Source organism: Chelonoidis abingdonii, chromosome 2, assembly GCF_003597395.2.
Source record: "Chelonoidis abingdonii isolate Lonesome George chromosome 2, CheloAbing_2.0, whole genome shotgun sequence".
Lineage (NCBI taxonomy): Eukaryota > Metazoa > Chordata > Testudines > Testudinidae > Chelonoidis > Chelonoidis abingdonii.
The window spans coordinates 280,078,616-280,104,085 of record NC_133770.1 but is presented as its reverse complement, the minus strand read 5'-3'; the positions used below and the strand labels follow the sequence as shown (position 1 = coordinate 280,104,085).

The 25,470-nt window shown below is 43.9% G+C and overlaps 1 protein-coding gene across 1 annotated transcript; it reads right to left on the bottom strand.

Annotated features, from left to right (window-relative positions):
* Positions 1 to 2,598: 2,598 nt before the first annotated feature.
* On the bottom strand, positions 2,599 to 24,651 carry NTAQ1 (N-terminal glutamine amidase 1). Its single transcript, XM_032803518.2, has 6 exons — positions 24,419 to 24,651; positions 22,221 to 22,320; positions 21,699 to 21,749; positions 14,394 to 14,542; positions 13,893 to 14,017; positions 2,599 to 2,903 (listed from the first exon to the last, which is right to left on the bottom strand). Exons 1-6 carry the CDS (start codon positions 24,505 to 24,507, stop codon positions 2,797 to 2,799), a joined length of 621 nt encoding a protein of 206 aa, XP_032659409.1. The 5' UTR covers positions 24,508 to 24,651; the 3' UTR covers positions 2,599 to 2,796.
* Between the last annotated feature and the right edge of the window lie 819 nt (positions 24,652 to 25,470).

The window sequence follows — 25,470 nt, the reverse complement described above, 5'->3', positions numbered from 1 at the left end:
ACTGGGAGAAGGGGACCATCATAAACACTGCCTGCTCCCTTGTACCTGGTCAGACACCAGGAGACATCAGCAGGGAAGGGCTGGCTTGCTGAGCACGCTGAAGCCTCAGGGCTCATGAAGGAGAAGGGGCCAGCTGAGGGAGAAGCTGGCAAAGGCCTTACAGTTGCTTAACCCACAGCTCAGCTCCAGAGAGGAGAGATCAAGGTTCCTGCTTAAAAAGGACCAAAGAATCTGAGTAGCAGAACCCAGCTCCAGGGTGGAGGGGAGAACCTTGTTTAAGGAGTGAGGGACTAACTAATACAGTTTGGTTCCAGAGAGGAGAGCTGAGGGCTCCTGCATAAAGAGGGACTGAAAAGGAGTAGCCCAGGGAAAGAACCGGGAAGGGATCCAGGAACAGAGACTGTTCACAGGCACAGGAAAGAAGCATCTCCTACAGGAAAGAGCGAGAGATTGCTGGTGGGACTGAGCCTGACATGATTAATGTGACCTCCATGCTATCACAGGATTATGTGTGACATTAGATGCTATAAGGATACCAGAATCTGTTCTATAACTTCTACTGATAAAAATATTGGAAAAATTCAAATGTACTAACATAACTTAGTCTAATTAAGACTAAGCAGTATTGTGAAGCACTCACAAGGACCTTACAAAGTCAGGCAAGTCAGCTTGTTAGGGAAGAGATCTTCTGGTTGTACAGCGCCTACAAGGAGCCTACGAAATGAGTCCTGGTCCATGACTGAAGCTCCTAAGTGCTACATAATAATAATAAGGCCACACAATGGAAGGTGGATTTCATTATAGAATGGGAAAGGTAATGAACACTAAAGAGTGAATAAAATCTTAAACTGTATTGAGAGAGCAATACAGAAAATGAGTCATGTAAATTGACGGAATACCTTCCCCTAGAATTGTGTGTTCAATTTTGGTTGCTTCTCAACAAGCTCAGAGCAGGAATGAGAGAGCTCTCTTCCCTTGCCCCCCAAAAAGGAGTAAAAATTATAAGAGGGATGTGGAATCTTCCATACACAAATAGGTTTAGAAGCTTTAGGCTGCTTAGAGCGCAATTCTACCACTTACTCATGCTGAGTAGACTCTTCTCTGTAAGTAATTTCATTAACTTCAGTGGTACTGCTTATGGAGTAAGGTCACAGAATCTGGCCCTTGAGTTTTTCTTTAGTACATATAGTAGTCCACACTGGAAAGCCTCTTGCATCTTAGGTGCTCAAACACCCCACTGATAACCACTATATAAACAAATACTGATGTCCTTCAGACTATTCTTCCCTTTCCTCACTTTCAGAATCACAAGTGCAGGTCTCCATTTTTACTTTAGAGACAGATATTTGTGTAGATATTTCCCAGTATTTTACGGAATGGTTCCAATCTGTGGTTTTCAATCTAGCCGGTTACAGTGGCTTGCTCAAATATGGCCATCCAGGGGAGTAACATGCCTGGCTGTGGTCACCTACATTTCAGCTCCACATGTGATAGGAACAGAAGGTCTCACACAACCTTTACTCCACTACAAACAAGCTGGTAGGGAGAGGGTGGAGAGGGGCAGGGAGTGAATGGAGTGTTGACTTTGACCCTCTGCTGGTGTGTGTGGTGCAGTCAAAGGACCGGCATAAGTTACTGCACCCAGGAAACATGGGTTGAGCAGGGATGAAACTGAGGGCTTGTCTACACCACCGCGCAGGGTCGATCTAAGTTATGAAACTTCAGCTACGTGAATAGCGTAGCTGAAGTCAACGTACTTAAATCTCCTTACTGCAGTGTCTTCACTGCGGTAAGTGGGCAGCTGCCACTCTCCCGTCAACTCCACTTGTGCTCCTCATTCTAGTGAAGTACCAGAGTCGATGGGAGAGTGCTCAGTGGTCGATTTATCGCATCTAGACTAGACTAGACATGATAAATCGACCCCGCTGGATCGATTGCTGCCCGCTGATCTGGCAGGTAGTGTAGACAAGCCCTGAGAGATACATGCAGTTCTTTCCCTGACCTCACAGGCCAGCACTGTATTTAGAACATTGAGCAAAGGCTCACTCTAGCCCTAAATGTTGGCATTCTAACAGCATACATTCTGGAAATGTTGATGAAATGCTGTCAGACTTCAAATAAGTATTATGCTGAATGAAAATGTTCCTTGCCCTTTATCTCAACAGAGTGACATTTTTATAAGAGCTACAGGAATAGGCAGATTATTTATTCTGTAATGGTTAACAGGGATCGTCTCTAATATCCATCATTCTCTATATGGATCTAAACATCTGTTCTGGACTGATGAGAGAGAAATCGTTGTGGTGTATTTCCAAGTTGATTTTTTTAAACTTTGTATATTCTGAAGAAAATATTGAATGCACTCATATCTAACGCCTTGATCCTGCAGTTGGATCCATGCAGGCAGATCCTTACATTGCTCAGATTCTCACTGAAGTCAACGGGCTCCACACAGGCAAAAGTTTCTATCTGTAAGAATGTAGCTGCAGGACTGGGGTCCAGTAATCTCATCTGACAGATTGAAGTTTAAGTGTAGTAGGGTCAATACAGATGCTGTAGAATTAGTCTGATCCATTATATAAGTTTTAACTCTTGTTATATAGTCAAAATAAAGTATTTTATTCAGTTCATTGCATTTTTGTTCAATTCTTGTATTTGACAAACCAATACATTTCATAGAAACAAACCAATTTATAAATAGAATGACAAGAGCAACCACAACAAAACAAAAAAGGGAAGCTGATGAACTGATTTGTCCTTTGTTTACATCACTGTCTTTTCAAAGTGAACCTGAAATCAGCTCCGTCTGCCGTACCGCTCTACAAAGTCAGGTAGCAGAAATACTAAGCCCCATCCCACCTTGGGATTCATACTGATAAAATCGTCCAGGTTCATCTTGGAATCTAGATAAGGAGCACAAATAGAGTATATTAGAGTCCTAGATAAGGCATCTATTTAGCACAGGAATGCATGAACATTATTGGTCAATCAAATGCAGACAGAAACCTGTTTTGATGTAGAGATTAATATACACATACATACCAGCAAAGAGCTCATGTCAAGAGCTTCTTCCCTCTCATGAAAAGCCACTGAATAGGGAAAACACTACTGGCAAATTGTAAGATACCTTCAGAGTCTTCATTTCCTGTTTTCAGGATGTAGCATTTGTCTCTGGTCCCTATCGGTCCATGTCAATAATTTCGTTACCTGACCAGCATTAAAGAGTATGTAGGAAAACAATAGAGATTTGCAGCAGTGCCAGAGGGCACTTATATCATGACACGGAGTTCTGGTGTGGGATAAAAGGTGACCAAAACTAGAGAATTAAAAAAAGGACTGCTATAGTAAAAACTACAGGTCCTACAGCATCTCTCTATTCAAGAGGAGCCTGACCCTGCAAGGTCCTGTGAGACCTTGCTCCTATTTAAGGGCCTGATCCAAAGCCCATTGGAGTCAACAGAAGCTTTTCCATTGACTTCAATGGGGCATTAGATCAGGGACGTAGCAATTAGTAGGAATTAGAAGGTGCTGATCACTTCCTATGAGATGCTGATCAGCTTCGAGATAGTGCCCCAACTAGGAAAACAATTAATGGACTTCATCAGGTCCCATGAACTCATTTGAAAGACTCCCAATGATTTTGAAGTTCTTTGGTTCAACCCCTAAATTCTGAGCCATGATAACTTGGGGGAAACAGTTGGGAGATGTTTGTGTAATCTCCATGTCTGATTTTAACATGGAGAGTGAGGAAAATCAAGAAAGAAAGAATACAGCAATGGAGAAAGGAACAGCAGTGGGTAGGAGAATGGACCTTAAGAGAAAAGATAGCACCGATACCAATGAAGCTAACAGTTAAGTAGGCGACACTGGCAGTGGAATGACAGTACATAATAGGGCGAGGACTGTGGGCGAAGCAAAGCAGCAAAAATTAAGATGTTTGTACACCAATGCAAGAAGCCTGCATAACAAAATGGAGGAACTATAACTACTGGTGCATGAAGTTATGTTCTTAAGTGAAACCAGATATAGGGATAACAGAAACATGGTAAAATAGTAGCCATGACTGGAGTAGAGGTATTGAAGGATATGTGATGTTCAGGAGAGAAGTAAAGGTGATGGTGTAGCATTGTATACTAATAATGAGGTAGACTGTAAGCAAATTAGAAGTGATGAAATGGATAAGACAGAGTCTATTTGGGCCAAAATTACGCTGGAGGAAAGCTACTAGAGGGATAGTGCTTGGGGTATTCTACAGACCCCCAAGATCCAATTTAAATATGGATAGAGACCTCTTTAATGTTTTAATTAAATAAATACTACTGGGAATTGTGTGATTATGGGAAACTTTAACTTACTAGATATAGATCGGAGGACAAGTCCTACTAATAATAGTAGGGCCCAGATTTTCCTGAATGTAATAGGTGACAGATTTCTTAACCAAATAGTTGCTGAACCAACAAGAAGTGATTCCATTTTAGATTTGGTATTGGTGAGTAGTGAGGACCTCACAGAAGAACTGGTTGTAGAGGACAAGCTTGGTTTGGGTGATCACGAGCCAATTCAGTTTACACTAAATGGAAGGATAAACAAAAATAGATCTGCAGCTACGGTCCTTGATTTCAAAAGGGCAAACTTTAAAAAATTAAGGGAATTAGTTAGAGAAGTGGATTGGACCAAAGAACTCAAGGATCTGAATGTGGAGTAGGCTTGGAATTACTTTAAGTCAAAGTTGCAGAAACTATCCAAAGTCTGCATCCCAAGCATCAGGGAAAAAATCATAGGGAAAGGTTGCAGACCAACCTAGATGAACGAGCATCTCAAAGCAGAAAGCCTACAAGGAATGGAAGGTGGGATGGATCAGCAAGGAACGCTACCTCTTGGAGGTTAGAAAGTGATAAAGGGATAAAATGAGAACTGCCAAAAGCCAAGCAGAGTTGGACATTGCAAAGGGAATCAAAACCAATAGTTTTATAGCCATATAAATAAAAAGAAAACAAGGAAAGAAGAAGTGAGACTACTAAACACTGAGGATGGGTTGGAGATTAAAGATAATCTAGTGTGACAAAGTTCCTCCTCCACCTTGGTGGGTCCTGCGCTTATTGGCGGATTTGTTCACCTCAGTGATCTTCCCTTGCTCCTCACCAAGCGTATGCCAGAAAACTCTGCCCTGTTGACACCCGCATGCGTGAGTCCCGCGGCCGGCATCACCCCCCGCGTGGGAAGTCACCAGGGTCCGGAGACCTCTCGAAGGGAGGCACACACGCCTCAGGAGATTGGACTGGATCCCTGACGCTCGCATCTCACCACACCGGCGCATGGGCTACTCCAGACCCTCAGCGCCGTACTCAGAGTGAGGCCGGGCCCATGCTTGCTCACTTACCCGCCGGCAGACGGGCACGCCCCGCCCACCCTGCGCATCATCCGGGCACCATGGACCCATATTTAGGAGGCCGCCCGTGGACCCAACGCCCCCACCATCTCTCGCAAGCCGCGCACATGATGCTCAACCGTCTGTTCCAGACCGCGCACCACGGAAACACTGACACTGGTGCTCCACAACTGTCCTATCACCCCCCCAAATATGCCGTCCCGGCCCCGAATACCAAATGGCGACCCCTGCCACCCTCGAGGAGAAAGCCCCGGTGGCCGCTGCCCCACAGAGGTGTAATCACGCTGGGGATGTTAAATCCGCTACTGCGACGGTGAGCGGCCGGGTCACGCCCTCCGACCCACTATGGCCTACATTCTGCGGTGAAGGAGACCTGGCGCAACGTCGGTACTGGAGGGGGCGCCAGCGTTGCTACCACCGGTCGCGGCTCCTCCTGACTACTTTATACGATTCTGGTTGCACTTTGTTCCCTCCTTATCTATGCAGTTCTCCACCATCCGTGCTATCCACCGAAAGTACGCGGGATCTCCTTCTCAACCAAATGCCTCTGGCACTGGCCAAACCTAGCCATCTAGCAACTACCTAGGGAGATAAGGAGGTTGGCCAAACGGGACTTACTGCGGACAGTAGGGCCTATTTCCGTTCCTAGACCCGTCTGTTCACGTCCCATCCGGGCGGAGTTCTCGGTCGGCGTCCGCTGCTCCCTGACGCCTATTGACGAGCAAGTGGGCCGTTGTCGGGGTTCCTCCTCGTGTCCCCAACCGGTTCCCGTTAGTTAGCCTCTGACCCTCACTTTCCTGATCGCTGTGGTTTCATTCGTTTTTTTTCATTCGTTGTCCCCCGGAATCACTTGGTGTTCTAGCCCTGTGGATCCTCCCCTTAGGCTGGGGGGAGGTCCTTTAGAAGTGGGCGGGCTTCGCCCGCCCACCCCTGGGATGCCAATAGGCTAACATACCTGTTTCTCAGTACTTTACTGTAGCCATCTGGCCTTGCCCCATTACACTAGGCATGGCCCAACACCTAAACAAATACTTTACCTTAGTTTTTAATAAGGCTAATGAAGAGCTTAGAGGTAGTGACAAGGTGGCAAATGGGAACAAGGATACGGAGGTAGAAATTACCACATCTGAGGTGTAAGTCAAACTCAAACATCTTAATGGGATTAAATTGGGGGCTCCAGATAATCTCCATCCAAGAATATTAAAGGAACTGGCACATGAAATTGCCAGTCCAATAGCAAGGATTTTTAATGAACCTGTAAACTCGGGGGTCGTACCCTATGACTCGAGAATTGCAAATATAGTTCCTATTTTTAAGACGGGGAAATAAAAGTGATCTGGGGAACTATTGGCCTGTTAGCTTGACCTCAATTGTGTGCGAGGCCTTGGAAAAAATTTTGAAAGAGAAAGTAGTTACGCACATAGAGGTGAACAGTAATTGGAATAAAATACAACATGGTTTCACAAAAGGTACACCATGCCAGACTAACCTGATCTCCTTTTTTGAGAAGATAACTGGTTTTTTTACACAAAAGAAATGCAGTAGATCTAATCTACCTGGATTTCATAAGGCATTTGATACAGTTCCACATGGAAAATTATGTGTAAAATTTGAGAAGACGGGGGATTAATATGAGAATTGAAAGGTAGATAAGGAACTAGTTAAAAAGCTCTGGAACAGCCTTCCAACAGGAGAAATGGGGGCAAAAAACCTAACTGGCTTCAAGACTGAGCTTGATAATTTTATGGAGTAGTAGTTTGATGAGACTGCCTACAATGGCATGTAGCTGATCTGTGACAGCTAGCAGCAAATATCTCCTATGGCTGGTGATGGGACATAGATGGGGAAGGGTCTGAGTTACTCCAGATAATTCTTCCCCAGGTGTCTGTTTGGTGGTCTTGCCCACAAGCTTAGGATCTAATTCATCGCCATATTTTGGGGTCAGGAAGGAATTTTCTCCAGGTCAGATTGGCAGAGACACTAGGGATTTTTTGCCTTCCTCTGCAGAATTGGCGCATGGGTCACTTGCGGGTTTAAACTAGTGTAAATGGTGAATTCTCTATAACTTGACATCTTTAAATCATGATTTGAGAACTTCAGTAACTCAGCCAGAGGTTAGGGGTCTATTACAGGAGTGGCTGGGTGAGGTTCTGTAGTCTGCAGTGTGCAGGATAATCACAATGGTCCCTTCTGTCTTTAAAGTCTATGACACAAAAACCCCTTCTGTCACTGTTGGTAGTATCTACACTACGGTGCTATCTGCCGCTGTAGCATAGAAATAGCCCTAGTGTATTTAGTGTAGTGCCTTACTGCTGTATTTATGCTTTTTTAAAACATGGATTATTTAGATATGTCAGAGCCAAAGCCTACTGTTGTTTAACTGATAGATCTACAAGTACAGTATTCAGGGTAAAATTCACTTCAGCTGCATAAAGCCCAAGTAATTAGGCTTATACTGGTGCAGTGCACAAGGGATTTAGGGAGGACAGAAACCACTCAACGGCAAGGTAGGGCTGCAGCCCACCCATAATCCAACCCATGCAGGTACTATTCAGTCTCTAGGCTGGAATATCAGCTTCTGCCCCTCTGCACGCACTATGCACTGCCTATAGCAACTGGGATTCGCAGTTTGTCTCCATCCAAGTACTAGCCAGGCCTGGTACTCTTTAATTTCCAAGATCAGATAAGATCAGGTGCATTCAGTCTGGTATGGATGTCTTACACAACGTGTTACAGCCCCTTGGATCCATCTAATCACAGTTCCCATAGCCCCTCCTCCAACTCCACTTTTCATTCCAGCCTATTGTAGGGTCTATGCGTAGTGACAGCAAAATAATTATTTAAAAAGTGTTCCTTACATGATAAACAAGCCCAGAGGGACATTTTAGAAGTTGAGTTACAAACTTTGGGGGTGAGAAGGAAGAGAGTGATGGGGGACGGGAGAGAGAAAGTAGTTTTAAACAAGGGAACACAGGTGCAGCTGTAAGCAACGTGAAAGGGTGCTACCATATACTCTTTTAGGGGAGTAAAAAGACTCTCCTAAACTTAGATGACCAGCAAGGTCTTGGGTAGCCTATAAAAACAAACAATTTTAATTAAGGGATTTTTTTTCTTTTAAAAAGCAGGACAGAACTTCCAAGTCAACAGTGATCAACGCTGTTTCATGGATTAGTCAATAGATGGCACTGAAGCTCCATGACAGCTGGTTTTCTTTGCATTGCAAGATATGCCATTTGCAAGATATGCAATCAGGCCTCTCAATTATTTTTATTAACAAGGAAGCCCTGCATTCTGATGAAATTTCCTCTTTCTTATTATTAGAGCTATTTGTTTTAAATCTATATTGTGCAATAAGTTTACAGTGCCGTACAACTTTAAAAAACTGCTGGGCAAAAGATATCATCATAATCCAGACAAAGTCCTTCATCTGAGGTTCTAAGGCCTAAAGTGGAACAGGAGAGCTAACACACAAGAACAGAGTGCAGATGTTATTGCTGACAACCCAGGTGGTTTTTCAGAAGGGACTGGAGTGAGAGCAAGTAGAAAGGCTCTTCCAGGCATTGGGGGTGGCATAGAAGAAAGCAGGGGTGAGAAAAGACAAATTGTGTTTATGCTCTGGACCCAGTCCTATTTAGGAGCAGGACCATGCCCTAAAGATGGAAACTGTTGCTGAGACACTGATTAAATGAAATGGCTGTTTGATTTGCTTGTTTCTGCCTAACCACATAGCAACACTTCTTCTGACAGAACCATTTTAGTAGAGCCATGCACAACATATTTTATTACTGCAGCCATGCCCAGGCATTCTGGGACTCTTCAGGCACGTTGTCCATTATGCCTGACACTCTTGCTATGAGCTGGGGCTTATGGATAGTTTCCAAATACTAGGCCATGCACTGTGGGATGGAGTTAGTAACTGATATAGCTGCAGTGCCTGTGGTTTCTGTCCATAGTGGGTAGACTGCAATGATTCAGCTGAACCAGAACTAAAGATCTTATTCCAGATTTAACAACCCCATGCTAGAGCTATTCCAGGTATTTACAGGCATTGGATGCAAAGTGCTGTACATCCTTATACTAGTTACAGAGAAAAGACAGACTGTGATTTTCCAAGGAGCCTAGACGTGGGCTATAAAGGAGATGTTGGGTGTTTTTGTAACCCACGTGCTTCATAGGGATATCTCGTTAAGGGATCTATGGGGAGTGGGTAGGAATGAGTCATTGTTGATAGGCAGATGTACAATTAGCACTCAACACTCAGAAGTTTCTGGAATTGGGTGTGATAGTTTTGGATATGCTCAATAGAATTGATGTAGCTGAGCCACAGAGTAAAACAGCCTGCTTTCTGCTCCTATCTGTGAAGCATTTAGGTTAGTGATATTTTTAACTCTCCAACAGGGAAGCCCTGGCAGAGTTAATTAAAGAGAGGAGAAATTGAGAGGGAAAACTAATTTCCTTCATTTTAATTGTATGCTTGGAATATTGCTTGATTTTAGCCAAACTGTTTTTTTATTCAAATTCTCTCAACTACTATGATGGACCTGTTTTTCTCTTATTTAAATGTGATCATGAGTAAAGAGTCATTTATATTTTGCTATTCTCAGTTTTGTATTTTTCTTTTAATGGATTTATTTTAAAATCTATATACCTACTTGAGTGATTTCAGCAGAGGAGGAGGAAGAATGTGCATGGATTCCATTTGAACACTTCTACAAGCAAGTGGAGGGAAGATGTTAATTTTGACACAGCAGACTGTATAAATTTTGGTGATCAAAGACTATAACTGAGACAGGAGAACTCAACCTAAGATTTTGGGAACTCTTTGAGTATCTTCTCACTGTATTTCTGTGGGGACTGATCTGTTTGATGTGTTTGCTTTTTTTATGTATAACTGTGAAACTAATGGATGTGGATTTTAAAACAACCATGTAATGTTGTAGAAATTAAGTTATTATTATGTTTCTTTATAATAAGATTTTATAAATTTGATACTTAAGAATTAAATTCACTCCTTTTCTTTTGGACTTGATTGTTGGGAGGTTGACCCTGTGCAATCCTTGTTGAAAATCCTCAATGACTGAATTCTGGGTTTCCATGTGCTTTTTCTATGGCAGTTGTTTTTAGGCATTAGGAGAAAAGCAGTGAAGTAAACTCTAGTCCATTCAAAAGTTACACTTTGAAAGTGGGAAGTTTGACTGTGCAGCATATAGACTACTGGAAGCCAAGTACTGAGATTCAAGAAAAGGGAGGCTCTGGAGACATGATCAGAGCAGCAGCAGAAGAGACTCTGCAGTTAGGTAACTATCAGGATTAGAAACTTTAACTTTTAAAAATTGAAGATGAGATTCTCATACAATCTCCTGATTCCAACTGTAATTAATTAAGCTGGGGCTGTAACGGAAATATCATGAGGCTTGTGATAAAATCATTAAAGTTGACAATCTTGCAAATGGTACAGGAAGTCATATTGGTAATGGCTGTAGGCAGTCCTCTGCCTTATGAGTCATTATTGAACCAATGCCTCATTAGGTAAACTAGATACTGTACCCTTAACTTGGGCTTGAATAGAGACTGGGAGTGGCTGGGTCATTACGCAGATTGAATCTATTTCCCCATGTTAAGTATCCTCACACCTTCTTGTCAACTGTCTGGAATAGGCCATCTTAATTATCACTACAAAAGTTTTTTTTTTCTTCCTGCTGATAATAGCTCATCTTAATTAATTAGCCTCTTGCGGAAGTTGCAATACCAACTCTCTTTTCCTGTTCTCTGTATGTATTATATATATCTTCTTACTATATGTTCCATTCTATGCATCTGATGAAGAGGGCTGTAGCCCACAAAAGCTTATGCTCAAATAAATTTGTTAGTCTCTAAGGTGCCACAAGTACTCCTGTTCTTTTTTCACTGGGTAAAGGCACTGTGCCACTATTCAGAGGAGATGGAAAACAACTCCTGACCACTTGGTATCATTAAAAATCCCATGTCATTTTCCGTAAAAGTGGTGGTGGTAGTCCCAGTATCCTGGCCTAGTCAAACTGGATAACTGTATCTACATTTCCACTGTCATTTCCATTTGACGTTCTTTGTCACTTCCTGTTCTGAAATGCTATGAGCCATTAGGCAGTTAAAGTGGAAACATTTCAGTACCAGAAAAAACAAATTCCTGTCTTTTTCAAGTTTTATAAAAGCTTTTGAATCCTTCAAAATGAAAGGAGCTGTAATGTAATTAAATATTGAAAAATACAAATATTTTGTAGGAGCAGAGCAACAAAACTATGTTGATCTTTAATAAAGTGTAAATAATTCCTAGCTATTATGGTGACAAGTGCTTTAGAAATACTGATATATTTAGAAATGTATCAATGTTTTAAATATATTTTAAAAGATATAAGGTGCTCACTTTAGTAACATCCTAAGGGAAAATATAGAGCATGCAGCAAACAGTACTAATATAAAAAGATCTTCTCTGTGACTTTTTAATTATCTTTTTACTAGCCGTAAGGAAATCAACTACTCTAAATTATGAAAAAGAATACACTAATACAAAAGTAGAAAAACAGGTAAGGTGTCTTATAAATAAACTGATATAAAACAATAAGCAGGAACTACTTTGCCAACCACTGAAATGCAGTAAATGCTAGAGTGAAACGTGTTAGCAATTTAATGAAGAAAGTGAAATACTATATCTAACTGAATGAAGCTGCAGGAGAATGTAGTTACCTGAACTGGAATTTGGTCAGGACACTGGGGCGAACGCCCATAAGGTCTTTACTGATCACAGGAGGTCAAACCCCTCAGTTTTCTATCCCATTTGGGGGAAAAAAGACCCCTTCACTAGAACAGTTCCCCTCTAACACAGTGCTGAAATATTAGTTCACTACTGACTGAGGGAAGAGTGCCACCTACTGTTTGACTAGCAGCAAAGGAATTCAGTTTCTTGTCCCACTTCCATCGTCTAAGCGCAAACTTTGAGCAACAGTGAACTCTAACAAATTATGTGTGGAACTTTAGTGATTTACAGGAGTGACACTGAGCTTTAGGGTTGAATCATTGGTGACTGTGGCCTCTCTTCAGCAAGGTAGTTAGGCATGTCCCTAACTTTAAGCACATGAGTAGTTCCACTGAAGTCAAGCTTAAGAACCTTAGGTAGCTGTTGAGGTACAAATACATATGTATATGAAAATCTCAAGTGAATAAAGGAATAAGGCTGGAGAAGAAACTGAACCTAGCTGAACAAGGAAAGGAAAGAAGAAAGTATCAGGATAGCACATACTTAAGAAGAGAGGAAGGGAATGGAAACAAAACAAAAAAAGGAAAAATATCAAGTGTTTACTAGATCAGAGTCAGAATGTTCAGGACCAAACTACTTAAGCATGTGCTTAACTTTAAACAGATGAGTAATCCCCCTGACTGCAACAGGGCTACTCATGTGCTTAATTTTAAGCATGTGCGTAAGTGCTTCGCTGGAGCGGGGCCAGAGGGCTCAGCAGCCTGTAGGATCAAGCCTGATGGGACACGATTCAATAAAGTATTCCTACTCAAGATAAGTACATGCTTAAATGCCAAGCCCCACGGAAGACAATGGGACTTACGCATGTGCTTAAGTGCCATCCTGACTAGGGATGAACATCTGCACATGCTTAAGTGCTTTCCTGAATTGGGGCCTGAATGATCTTTTAAAAACAAAAAACCACCCACCGTCCTTTTTGAGCCCCAGGGCCAAATTAAAGTGTAGGCACTATAGGCTTATTCATAAAGCCCCAGCTCCTGGAGTCCCAAGATGAGGTCAGAACCTTGGTTCTCTTTTTAAATTATGTTTCTATCCTGCATGTAAGGAAAAGCTTGAAAATGTAACCCAAGTGTAACTGAAGCCCATCTGGTTGTCAGACAAACCTAAAACATTAGTTCTGAGAGGTGTGAACTGTCCCATTCTTCTTAACTCTGATACCTGTGCCACCCCAAGGAGAGGCATGGCCATAGCATGGGGCCAACATGTGGGATGTGCCTACAGTCCTGGGTTATCTTAACTCAGCCCTGTGGATCACAGGGACATTTGCTTTCTTCTTGTGAAGACTGACTTGGATATGAGAGGCACAATCTGAATACAAGTCTGAGACCCAGGAATTCTGAAATTCCAATCCCAAATCTATCAGAGAATCACTCTGTGACTATGAACAAGTCACTTTATCCTCTCTGCATCAGTTCCTAATGAGGGGACATTAATGCTTACTTGCCCACCTCACACAAGATGTTGTGATGCTAGTTAATGTTTGATAAATGCCAGAAACAGTGTTGATTATATAATCCCATAGGTATATGCAAGATGCGAGTTCATATTTTTTTCTGATGAAGTAATAAAGCACTTTGTCTTGAAAGGAAAGGTGGCAGTGCTTTCACAGTATATTATAGAAGCATAAATATCTTTGGCTTTATTTTGTTTCATTTCCTCGACTCAAAAGGAACAGGATTTTTTTTGTTTTGGGTGTGGCATGCTATTTACCTGCAGTTTCAATGCAAGGGTAGGAAGGAGGAGGCTTCTGCCAGTGTCCACTGGCATCTTTCATGTGAGATCGGTCAGAAGCAAATGTCTTCAGATACAAATCTGCTTGAATCAGTCTGATTTTTCTAAACAAACATATAATTCAAGAATGTGCTAAGTGATGGAATCATGTAATACTGTATCAGACATTACTAACCCAGAGCCTGTTCCTGCCCTTTAAATCAAATTCATATAGTTTAGTGGTATATTAATAGTGTCAAGTAGCTGAATGACTAACAGGAAGTAATGCAAGGAAATAGAAAGTTTTATTGATGGATGAATGATTGTACCTTTAAGGTTAGGATCATTCATTAGAAGAGCAGTGTGGTATGTTTAATTTCCTGCACAGTAACAGATTATACGTAGGTGACTACGCATACCAAGAAAAATATCAACTGAATCAATTGTTGGGGCTTGGCTTTTGTAAAATATTCTGTACCACATTTGTTTTAATTTTCTCACCTTCTAAATCCTGGAAGAAGAATATCATCTGATTTAAAAGACTCCTGAATGTAAGTGTCAAATGGACACGGAAATGGCAACACTGTGTCAAGATCATAAATGAAGTTCTGGTCTCCACTTGCAACGTGAAGTAAAATAACATGGTAATCCTAGGAGTAAAGGTCATTGACAATTAACTTGACAGTTGTAAATGGTCATAGAGAAACCTCAGAGATATTAGGAAAAAGGGGACAGAAATCACCCCCAAATCATAACCCATAAATGATGGCGCAGAAATGAGCTGCAACTCTGATCTCTCCCCAGTCTATCCAGTGGATACTCTTTCCAAGTGGAATCCCACTTTAGCCTGGATTACCAGGGTGAAATGCCATCTACTTTAACCATCCTGCCAGAGGTACAGGGCAAACAGTGCTTTATACCCTCTTTTCACCGGAGTTGCACTCCTGAAAGGCTGCACGTTTCACTGCCTTCACCTCTCTCTGGCCCTCAATTCTACCACTCTGACTGGATCCCAGGATAGCAGCCTGCCTGTTTTCAGCTGTAACAACACGACAGAGCCAACTGCAACTGGAACCAGCAAGCCACTTCTCTTTGGGCTTGGCTACACTTGCAAGTTGCAGCGCTGGTGAGGGGGTTACAGCGCTGCAACTTACCAGGTGTCCACACTTACAGAGCTCAGCCAGCGCTGCAACTCCCTTCCTGCAGCGCTGGCTGTACACCTGGTCCGCTACGGGTGTAGCGAATCCAGCGCTGCTCATCAGGTGTGGACACTCACCAGCGCTGTTATTGGCCTCCAGGGTATTAGGAGGTATCCCACAATTCCTGTATACAACAAACCGGAAGGTACTCCCCGGAGCTACTTATCTAAAAAACAAACACAGCTGCTCTTTGCTGCAGCGAGCGAGCGAGCCAAGGCTTTGGAATGTTCACAGCTGTTTGCTTGAGGAGACAAACAGCATGGCGGGGGGAGGGGAGGGAGTCCGTCGGAGAAGCTGCTTATCTGGTCTGAAGCCTTTTTACATTTAAGAGTGATTGAGAGAGGGGTGGGGGAAATGGCCAGAATTTGCAAGGCAGGGAGCTCACAGTGTCTGCTCCAAAAATCCGCTCTCTCTGTCTCCCCGACGCTCCCTGTCACACTCCACCCCACCCCCCGCTTTTGAACTTGCAAGGCAGGGAGCTGTCACAGTGTCTGTTCCAAAAATCCGCTCTCTCTGTCTCCCCGACGCTCCCTGTCACACTCCACCCCACCCCCCGCTTTTGAACTTGCAAGGCAGGGAGTTGTCACAGTGTCTGTTCCAAAAATCCGCTCTCTCTGTCTCCCCGACGCTCCCTGTCACACTCCACCCCACCCCCCTCTTTTGAAAAGCACGTTGCAGCCACTTGAACGCTGGGATAGCTGCCCACAATGCACCACTCCCAACAGCGCTGCAAATGCTGCAAATGTGGCCACACTGCAGCGCTGGTCGCTGTCAGTGTGGACACACTGCAGCGCTGGCCCTACACAGCTGTACGACCACAGCTGTAACTACCAGCGCTGCAAAAATGTAAGTGTAGCCATGCCCTTTGTATACCTGTGACCCAGGGCTGATTAAAGTGACTCCAAACAGCTTGTGTCCATTCACCCAAAGGTACACAACACACAGGGAGAAAAAATTTAAACCTATAACAGTCCTGCACACCCAAAGTTTGCCTGCAAGTCATTACCTCTCTCAAGCTTAGGCTGCAGAGCTGCCTCAGGCACAGCCTGAAGAGCCCCTGCCTTAGGGTTTGGCTACATTGGCACTTTACAGCGCTGCAACTTTCGCACTCAGGGGTGTGAAAAAACACGCCCCTGAGCGCTGCAAGATGCAGCGCTGTAAAGTGTCAGTGTGCACCCTACACCCGTAAGGGATGTGGTTTACAAGCAGCGCTGGAAGAGCTCTCTCCCAGTGCTGCGGCTCTGACTACACTCACACTTCAAAGCACTGCCGGGGCAGCGCTTTGAAATTTCTAATGTAGCCAAGCCCTTAGTTCCAGAGCCCTGTTGAATACACCACCAAAATAAGTTTTGTCTCCCCAAGCAGCTGCTGCCTGCTCCTCCCCCCTCCCCTTTTCTCTAGGCTAGGGGTTGTAATTGCTTAGGCCCAGATTCACTGATTTCAGTGGGAATTAGAAATCTAAATACCTTTGAGGATCTGGACCTTAGTGTTCTTTTGGTCTTGGTCTCTGGCCTTGAAAAAGCAGGACTGTCATGTTTCTGGTCACAGGGAGGTAAGGAATTTTCAATAAATAGCTCACCCATTCCTTCTGTTAAGGTCCTTTGGTATTCTCCCTAGAGATACCTTATCTTTGTCAGTTTCATTTCCTGTTTGCTGCCCCCTAACACCTCCCTGCCCAGTTCAATTTAGCTCTAGGCAGTCAGACAGAATCTCAACCAGGGAACCATATAAAATAATACAGATATCTCCTTAATTTCTACATCCTAATACAATAAAATATTTGAATTGGATAACATGTCCTTTGTATTCATCTCAATCCCAACCAAAAGCTGGCACAGATAAAAGACAAGAAATTGCCTCTTTGCGAAGTGATTAGCAAGTAATTTTAATGCTGTGTTTGATTACTCATTTTGTACAGTTAATCACAATTAACTGTAACCTAGTAAAGTGAATACAAAATCTACTTATGGAAAGAGTTTGAGGAGCTTTCTTATGACATTTTCAGTGCTAAACAAGGCTAGCTGTTTAGAGCAAGAAATGACAAAAAATCTTAGGCAAATTATTTTGCAATACTAATACACATGCTGGAACTGGAGCTGTGTGAAACAACAAAATTTAAAAGGGATGGAATAGTGACAATGAGAACAGGGAAACCCGATATAACTTATGCAAGTTTGCATTTCTAGTTGCATTGTCTACCAAAAAATTTTGAATTCAATACATTTTGATAGGAAACATTTAAAATCTGTAATGGCCTTCTCTGTCCCTTTTCTGCCTTCCTTCTCATACCACTTAGATCTCATTCAAAACTAATTATTTGTAAAGTTGGTTTGTTTTTAAACTAAGTTATTTTTGAGTTACAGTTGGGGGCAGGGTGGAGAATGGGTCTTGCAATGATATAATTAAAATGGCTCAGACAGGTTTTTTCTGACTTTCCCAAACAATTCACTCCCAGTCGGAGATGGCATGTGCCAGTTTTTTTAAAAAAATAAAGTTATAGGTACCTGAATAGGGCATTTATACTGAAAGTGCATCTTAACCTTCACTTACTAGAATATAAGATTGCTGCACCAAAACTGGACTAACGCTCCAGTACTGGACAATTCAGAGAAAAGTTCAGTGATAATTATGTCCAAAAAGGAAATTTTCCCTTAATACCGTCCCACAGGGCATATGCCCTGACACAGGAAGCTGTATAACCCTCATGTTTTTCCATCCCATGTACTATATATGTTGATATTTTCATTATCCATGTAAATATCTATACTTTTTTGGATCCAACTAGGCTCTTGGCCTCAGTATATCTTGTGGTAAAATGCTGCAGTGGCGCAGCTGCACAGCTGGAGTGCGTAAGTGAAGATACTCCTATGCCAATGAGAGAATCCCGTCAGCGTAGTTAATCCACCTCAGTGAGAGGCAGTAGCTATGTCAACGGGAGAAGCTCACTCACTGACATAGCGCTATTTACACCAGGGATAAGGTCAATATAACTATGTCACTCAGACGTGATTTTTCACACTCCTGAGTGATGTAGTTATATCAGTACAAGTCTGTAGTGTAGACCTGGCCTTAGGTTCTTAACAACATCTCGTGTGCTTTTCTAACAATGATCATGCTGGATCAAACCAATGGTCCATTTAATCCAGTATCCTGGCTTCTGACAGTGGCTGCGGCCAAATGCTTCAAATGGAGTGAACAGAACAGGACAATTCATAGAGTGATCCATCCCCAGTCATCTAGTCCCAGCTTCTGGCAGTCAGAGGGATAGGGACACGCAGAGCATGGGGTAGCATCCCTGACCATCTTGACTAATAGCATTGATGGACCCATCCTCAATGAATTTATCTTATTCTTTTTTTATCCCAGTTATAATTTTAGTGTTCACAACATGCCCTGATAATGAGTTCCACAGGTTGCCTGTGTGTTGTGTGAAGTACTTCCTTATGTTTGTTTTAAACCTGCTGACTATTAATTTCATCAAGTGATTCCTGTTCATATGTTATGTGAAGGGGTAAATAATCTTATTCACTTTCTCTACACGGTTCCTGATTTTTTTTTACCTCTATCTTACCTGCCCTTAGTCATCTCTTATCAAAGCCAAACAGTCCCAGTATTTTTACTTTCTCCTCGTATGGAAGCTGATTCATATCCCTAATCATTTTTGTTGCCATTCTCTGTACTTCTTCCAATTCTAATATATATTTTTTTCAGATGGGGCAGCCAGAACCACACACAGTATTCAAAGTGTGAGTATATCGGATTTATATAGTGGCACTGTGATATTTTCTGTTTTATTATCTATCTTATTTTTAATGGTTCCTACCATTCTGTTAGCTTTTTTAGACTGATGCTGCACATTGAGCAGATGTTTTCAGAGAACTATCCGCAATGATTCCAATATCTCTTTCCTGATATGCCTGGTAATAGCTAATTTAGACCCCATTGTTTTGTTTGTATAGTTGAGATTCATTTTTCCAGTGGCATTACTTTGCATTTATCAATGCTGAATTTCATCAGACATTTTCTTGCCCATCACTCAGTTTTGTAAGATCCTTTTGTAACTCTTCACAGTCAGCTTTGGACTTAAACTATCTTACGTAATTTTGTATCGTCTGGAAACTTTGCCACTTCACTGTTTACTGTTTTTAAATTTATGAATGTTGAACAGCACTGGTCCCAGTACAGATCCTTGGGGAAACTGTGACATTTACTTCTCTCTACTTGAAAACTGACTGTTTATTCCTATCTTTTGTTTCCTATTTTTTAACCATTTACTGTTTATTTTATTTAGTGTTTGACTATTTGCCAAGCCAAGCAATAGCATTCTTAGTGGCCAAGTTACTGATACATGAGAGGACATTCCCTCTTATCTAATTATTCCTTACTTAGCTTAAGAGCCTTTGGTGAGAGACCTTACCAAAAAGACTTTCTGAAAGGTACGCTATAGCCACTGGATCACCCTTGTCCATATGTTTGCTGACACTTTCAAAGAATTCTAATAGGTTGTTGGGGCCTGATTCCCTTATTGCTTAATGTGCTAGTGCAGGGGTCGGCAACCTATGGCACACATGCCAAAGGTGGCACGCGAGCCGATTTTGCCTGGCACGTGGCTGCTAGCCGGCATCCCAGCCGCCGGCCCCGCTCAGCCCACTGCCGGCTGAGTGAACGGAACCCCAAGCCGGCAGGAGGCTGAGCGGGGCCGGTGGCTGGGACCCCAGACCAATGGCAGGTGCGCCCCCTGGCTTCCCCCCACCACCACTGCGCTCGGGTTCTGCAGCTCCAGGGAGTGTGATCCGCCAGGGCGCAGGGCCCTGAGCCTGCTGCGGACGGGCGGCGGCAGCTCCTCACACTCTGGGAGCTGCAGAGCCCGAGTGCAGCGAGGGGGAGGCCGGGGGGCGCATGGGGACAGCTGCCCGCATGCATCCGCTGCAGGAGCCCCTCCCGGGGGGGAGGCATCGGGCCGCAGCGCAGGCAAACGCACCCCCCAGCTCTCCGCTCACCACACTCAGGTTCTGCGGCTCCTGGAAATGTGAGCTGCTGCCGCTATCCCTCCCGCAGCTCCCCCACCCCACTGCCTCAGCATTCTGCAGGGGAGGGGCAGTGCGCACAGCAGCCTGGCAGCATGTTTTGCCTCCATGTGGAGTCAGCGTCTGACCTGCATGGGCATGGTAAGAGGAGTCCCGGGGGCCAGTCAGAGAGCAGGGGGAGGGCTGGATGGGTCAGGAGTTCTGGGGGTCCTGTCAGGGGGCAGGGAGTGGTTGGATGGGGCGTGGGAGTCCCTGGGGGTCTGACTAGGGGCAGGGGCGTTGATAAGGATTGGGGCAGTCAGGGGACAGGTGGTGGTAGGGTCCTAGGAAGGCAGTTAGGGTGGGAGAGGTCTCAGGAGGGGGCAGTCAGGTGACAAGGAGCAGGGAGGCTTAGGTACAGGGTGGAGTTCTGGGGGCCAGTTAGAGGCAGGGGTCCCAGGAGGGGGCAGTCAGGGGACAAGGAGCAGGGGGGGCGGATTGGGGGTTCTGACAGGGGCAGTCGGGGTGAGAAGTGGGAGGGAGTGGATGGAGGCGGGGCTAGGGCAGGGCTCTTCCCTCTTTTTTGATTGTAGAAATATGGTAACCCTAGGCGAGAGGAGAGCCGGGGGGCGCATGGTGCTTGGTGCCCGCATACATCCACTGCAGCCTGCAGGAGTCCCGGGGGGGCACTAGGCTGCAGCCTTTGCAGGAGGGGCGGGGGGGCACAGCTGCTCCCTGCTAGCCATGCCCCTGCCTTTGCAGAACTCCTGCCCCCCTGCACTGCGCCAGCTCCTCCATGGCTGGGGCTCGCTGCTGCCGCAAGCAGGACGCTCTGGCTCTCTGGTGCCTCCAGAAGGCGGCTCCTCCCTGCCGAGCTGCTGCAGCGGCCCAAGCCCGGCAAAGCCAGTGAGTGAACTCGAGGCGGGGTGCAGTGGGCTTGGGGAGGGGGGGAGTTGTGCACCCTCCAGGGTAGTTTATGGGGCGGGGAGGGGGGAACCTGGTCTGGGGAGTAGCCCCTGGGCAGGCTGGCCCCTGGGGTCCATAAAGGCTTGTTGGGATTTGCCCCTCAATGAACCGATGTGCAAGGACGGGGGGGCGGGGGGCGTGCAAGGTGGAAGTTTCACCTAGGGTGTAAAATATCCTTGCACCAGCCCTGCCCCAGGGGGTGCATGCACCCCAGGTTAAGAACTACTGCACTAAACTGATAAGATCTGCATTTTAATTTAATTTTAAATGAACCTTCTTAAACATTTTTAAAAACTTGTTTACTTTTAGAGTGACCAGATAGAAAGTGTGAAAAATTGGGACAGGAGTTGAGGGGTAATAGGCACCTATATAAGAAAAAGCCTCAAATATCAGGACTGTCCCAATAAAATCGGGACATCTGGTCACCATATTTACTTTACCTACAACAATCGTTTATAGACATAGAGATAGAGACCTTCTAAAAACGTTAATGTATTACCAGCACATGAAACCTTAAATTAGAGTGAATAAATGAAGACTCGGCACACCATTTCTGAAAGGTTGCCGACCCCTGTGCTAGAGGTACTAGGGAAGTGAGCATGCTATAAGGATCTACGTAGAATAAAATGTCTTACCCAAACTACAGGTTCGTCTCCACATCCTGACTGCTGCTTCCAGAGCGGTATCTGAAAATTACAAGTTAGAAGCTAATTTTAAATAAACTAAACAAACATCTAGGATTTCAGTCTAATACAAGTTAGGTCAGTCTTCACTGAATGATAAAATTAGTCGGCTTGTGTTATATCTGTGATGCAATAATTAAGCTTTTATCAGATTGTCTTTTGGTCTTTTTGAGCTCTTAGTTGGGGACATTATTTTGGACCACACAGACCATTCAGTCTCCTCAACTGATTGAAAGCAGCAAAGGGATCCCTGCCATCCTCAGGGAGACGATACTTCTCCAAATGTCAACTCCAAGGCCCAGACTTCCATATACAACTAAAAGACCCACCTTTTAGGATCTTTTCCAGTATCTGTCTGACCATGGGGCCCAGGTTAGCTACAAGACTCAAGTCACCTATATGCCTGGACCCTCATCTTTCCTTCACAGTGAATCTGTTTTGACCTTTGTTCCATATCACAACTCATCAACTTACCATCCTTCTTTCATTGGATATGAAAACAGCATAAAATTCTTCTAAAGGGTATTGATCATAACTTCTGATGTATTCACAAAGTTTCCAAACATTTTCCTCACTGTAAAATACAAGTTTTTTACAGTTCTTGTTTTATTTCTGATTTATACAAGAAAAACAGGATAGATGTTGTGATTATTCCACTTTTGGATTCATTTTTCTGTTGAAGACATTTTCCCAACTTCCCTTCGCAAATCTATTTTTAATCTCTAAAATTTAGGTCCAAGCTCTTATAAAAATGTTTCCACAAATAATTCATAGACTTTTAGGCTCAATCACTATTTAACAGACAGGAGGAAGCATAATTTTGTTTACTCGGTCATGAAATGCTTTGTAATACCAAATGACTGGTGTATCTAGTGTTTTGTCTTTTCCTCATTGTTTATGGCAAGGTTTGAGTCAAGTAACAACAAATTATATTAAATACAGTAACTCCTCACTTAATGTTGTAATTGTGTTTCTGAAAAATGTTTAAAAGGAATGATGTTAAGCAAATCCAATTTCCCCATAAGAATTAATGTAAATGGGGAGGGGGTTAGATTCCAGGGAATTTTTTTCAAAAAGACACACACACACACACACACATACACACACACAAAGTTTTAACAAACAATTTAATACTGTATACAGCAATGATGATAGTGAAGCTTGGTTGATGTGGTGGAATCAGAGATTGGGATATTTCCCAGGGAATGCCTTGTTGCTAAATGGTGAACTAACACTGGGCTGAGCCCTCAAGGGTTAACACATTGTTGTTAATGTAGCCTCACACTCTACAAGGCAGCACAAATGAAGGGAGGAGACACAATAGATCATAGCAGTGGCTGCAAACTGAATGTGATGATGAACCCATGCTATCCCATTGTAGTGCACCACTCCCTCCACTTTCCAAAGTGCCGGGTGGTGCATGTGTGTGTGAGACAGAGGCACACACCATGTGTGTGTGCATGCGTGTGTGTGAGTGAGACACGCATTGCACCTTTAAGTATGCTGACCCCACTCTAAGTACACTGCCTTTTTATGTATATCAGCAAGCTGAGACAGCAGCTACTGCTAGCAAGCTCCCTCTGTCCTGAGACCTGTCCCCCCCGCCAGGCTGTGTGGAGATAGGTACAGGAACAGGGGGGCAGGAACAGGAGAAGGGGGACACGCTGATATCAGTACCCCTCTTCCCACCCCTCCGTCCATCCTGCACAGCAAGCAGGAGGCTCCCAGGAACAGCTCCAAGGCAGAGGAAAGGAGCAGCACAAGGCAGTGGGGTGAGGGACACCTGAACTGCCCTGCACTTGATAGCCTGCTGGATAGCTGCCACACAGGGAACTTAGGGGAACTGATGGGGGGGCTGCTGGCCCACCTTGGTTCCAAGCCCCCACCAGCTAGCTCCAATGGGCTGCTCTTCCTGAAAGCAGTGGACAAAGCAGGCAGCTGCCAAACAGTGTTATAAGGGAGCATTGCGCAACTTTAAAAGAGCATGTTCTCTAATAGATCAGCGACGTAACAACATTAACCGGGGCGCTGTTTAGTAAGGAGTTACTGTAAAAATCTTACCTGTAAAGATAAATGTTATCAAATGTATGTAACAGCTTTTTAAAATATTTGTTATTTTTAAATGGACTTCTATCTGATGCTAGTGAAAAAATATTAATAATCCCTGTATATAAAATCATTATTGCCTAATATTACTACTGTAATAGTTCTGGACAATTCCAAATAAACTATGCTACTGATAACAATAACTGGGCATGACACACAATAAGTACTAATGGAATCACAAATTATTTTCCAGGTGATAAACTATCCAGGAGGCTGTACAATGATCCTGTATATTGTTATTCCCCAGTAAATCATCTTCCAGTAATCCTGATTAGGACACTCTGTAAATTATAGTGCTCTCTAACCAATGCACCCTTTTATCCTATAATACCAAATGTTATTGTGAGAAGAATACTCTCTCCCCTCGCTCTTACGACCTAACTTCTCCCACGTTACCTTCTGCAAGAATACGTGCAGAATTTCTAAAGAGAAATGGAAACATGGAAGACTCTAACAAGGAACCCTGACCCTCGGTGCATCCTTTATTGGTGCACTTATTACTTGACCAGCGAAGAAAGCAGATGTACCCAGCACGCCGCATTTCTTACATGTCTATTACTCCTTACCAATAGCAGCTGGTGTACGCACAGGCGTGCCGAGCAGGGACAGCTGGCTGGTAACCAGCTACTGCTGCTACTACCCCTGGCTGTTCCATAGGTGACCCACATCCAGGTGTATGGGATTATTGGCTAGCAGAGGGTTTAACAGGCTCATATACTAGAAGGAAGCACTGGCGCTTCCCCCAGCTGTATAAAAGCAGCAGTTTGCTCAGGAAGCGTTTGTGCAGGAAATTGGTGAGTTACGAGCAATTTCTTCCCCCAGGAAATCCGGCAGTTATCGCATGACTGCTAGGAACTCAGGCAGGCGGGAGGCATTTTAAGTTGGACACAAAGCGAGATAATTGCTGTTGCTCTGTTAAGCTTCAGCATGCTGCATCAAAAGCACGAGAGAGGGGAGCAGATTGAGCCCGAAGAATGGGGAAGGGAATTTTTTAATCCAAACCAGAAAGAGGGCATAGTTTGAGCCAAGGTGGGCCACAGGGGACGCTTAAGCCCACTCGGACTGTGGGAGGATCCTGAGCTAAAACAAGGGGAGGAACGAGAGGGCTTGAGTGGGGAAAGAGATGAGACCAGGAGAGATCCTGAGCTTAGAATAGAGGTGAGGGAGAGACCAGTGCAGAGGTTGAGCCTTAGCAAGAGGGTAGGGTGGGCTGGCACTGATCAAGAAGGGCAGAGGAATGGAATCGGGAGCTGTTAGTGAGGGAGAGACTGGCCCTGAGCCACAAGGAAGAAGAAGAAAGAATGAGGAGTACTTGTGGCACCTTAGACTAACAAATTTATTTGAGCATGTGCTTTTGTGGGCTAAGATGTTGAGGATGAAAAGGAAGCCTGTTCACAGGGTGCATGGGAAAACATCCCCAGAGAAGTGTTCTACATCTTAATTGTACATGGCCAAATAGATATTTGAAGTTAAATACAATACCTTTATTTCTGGTTGCCTTTTTGTTAAATTAGTGGAAGAGGTTCTTGAGCTAGTTCTAAGCCCTGAAAACTGGCAGCTTTGCCAGGTTAAGCAAGCTTTTAATGGCTGCACAAGGGCCTTTCATCTCATGGGCCAT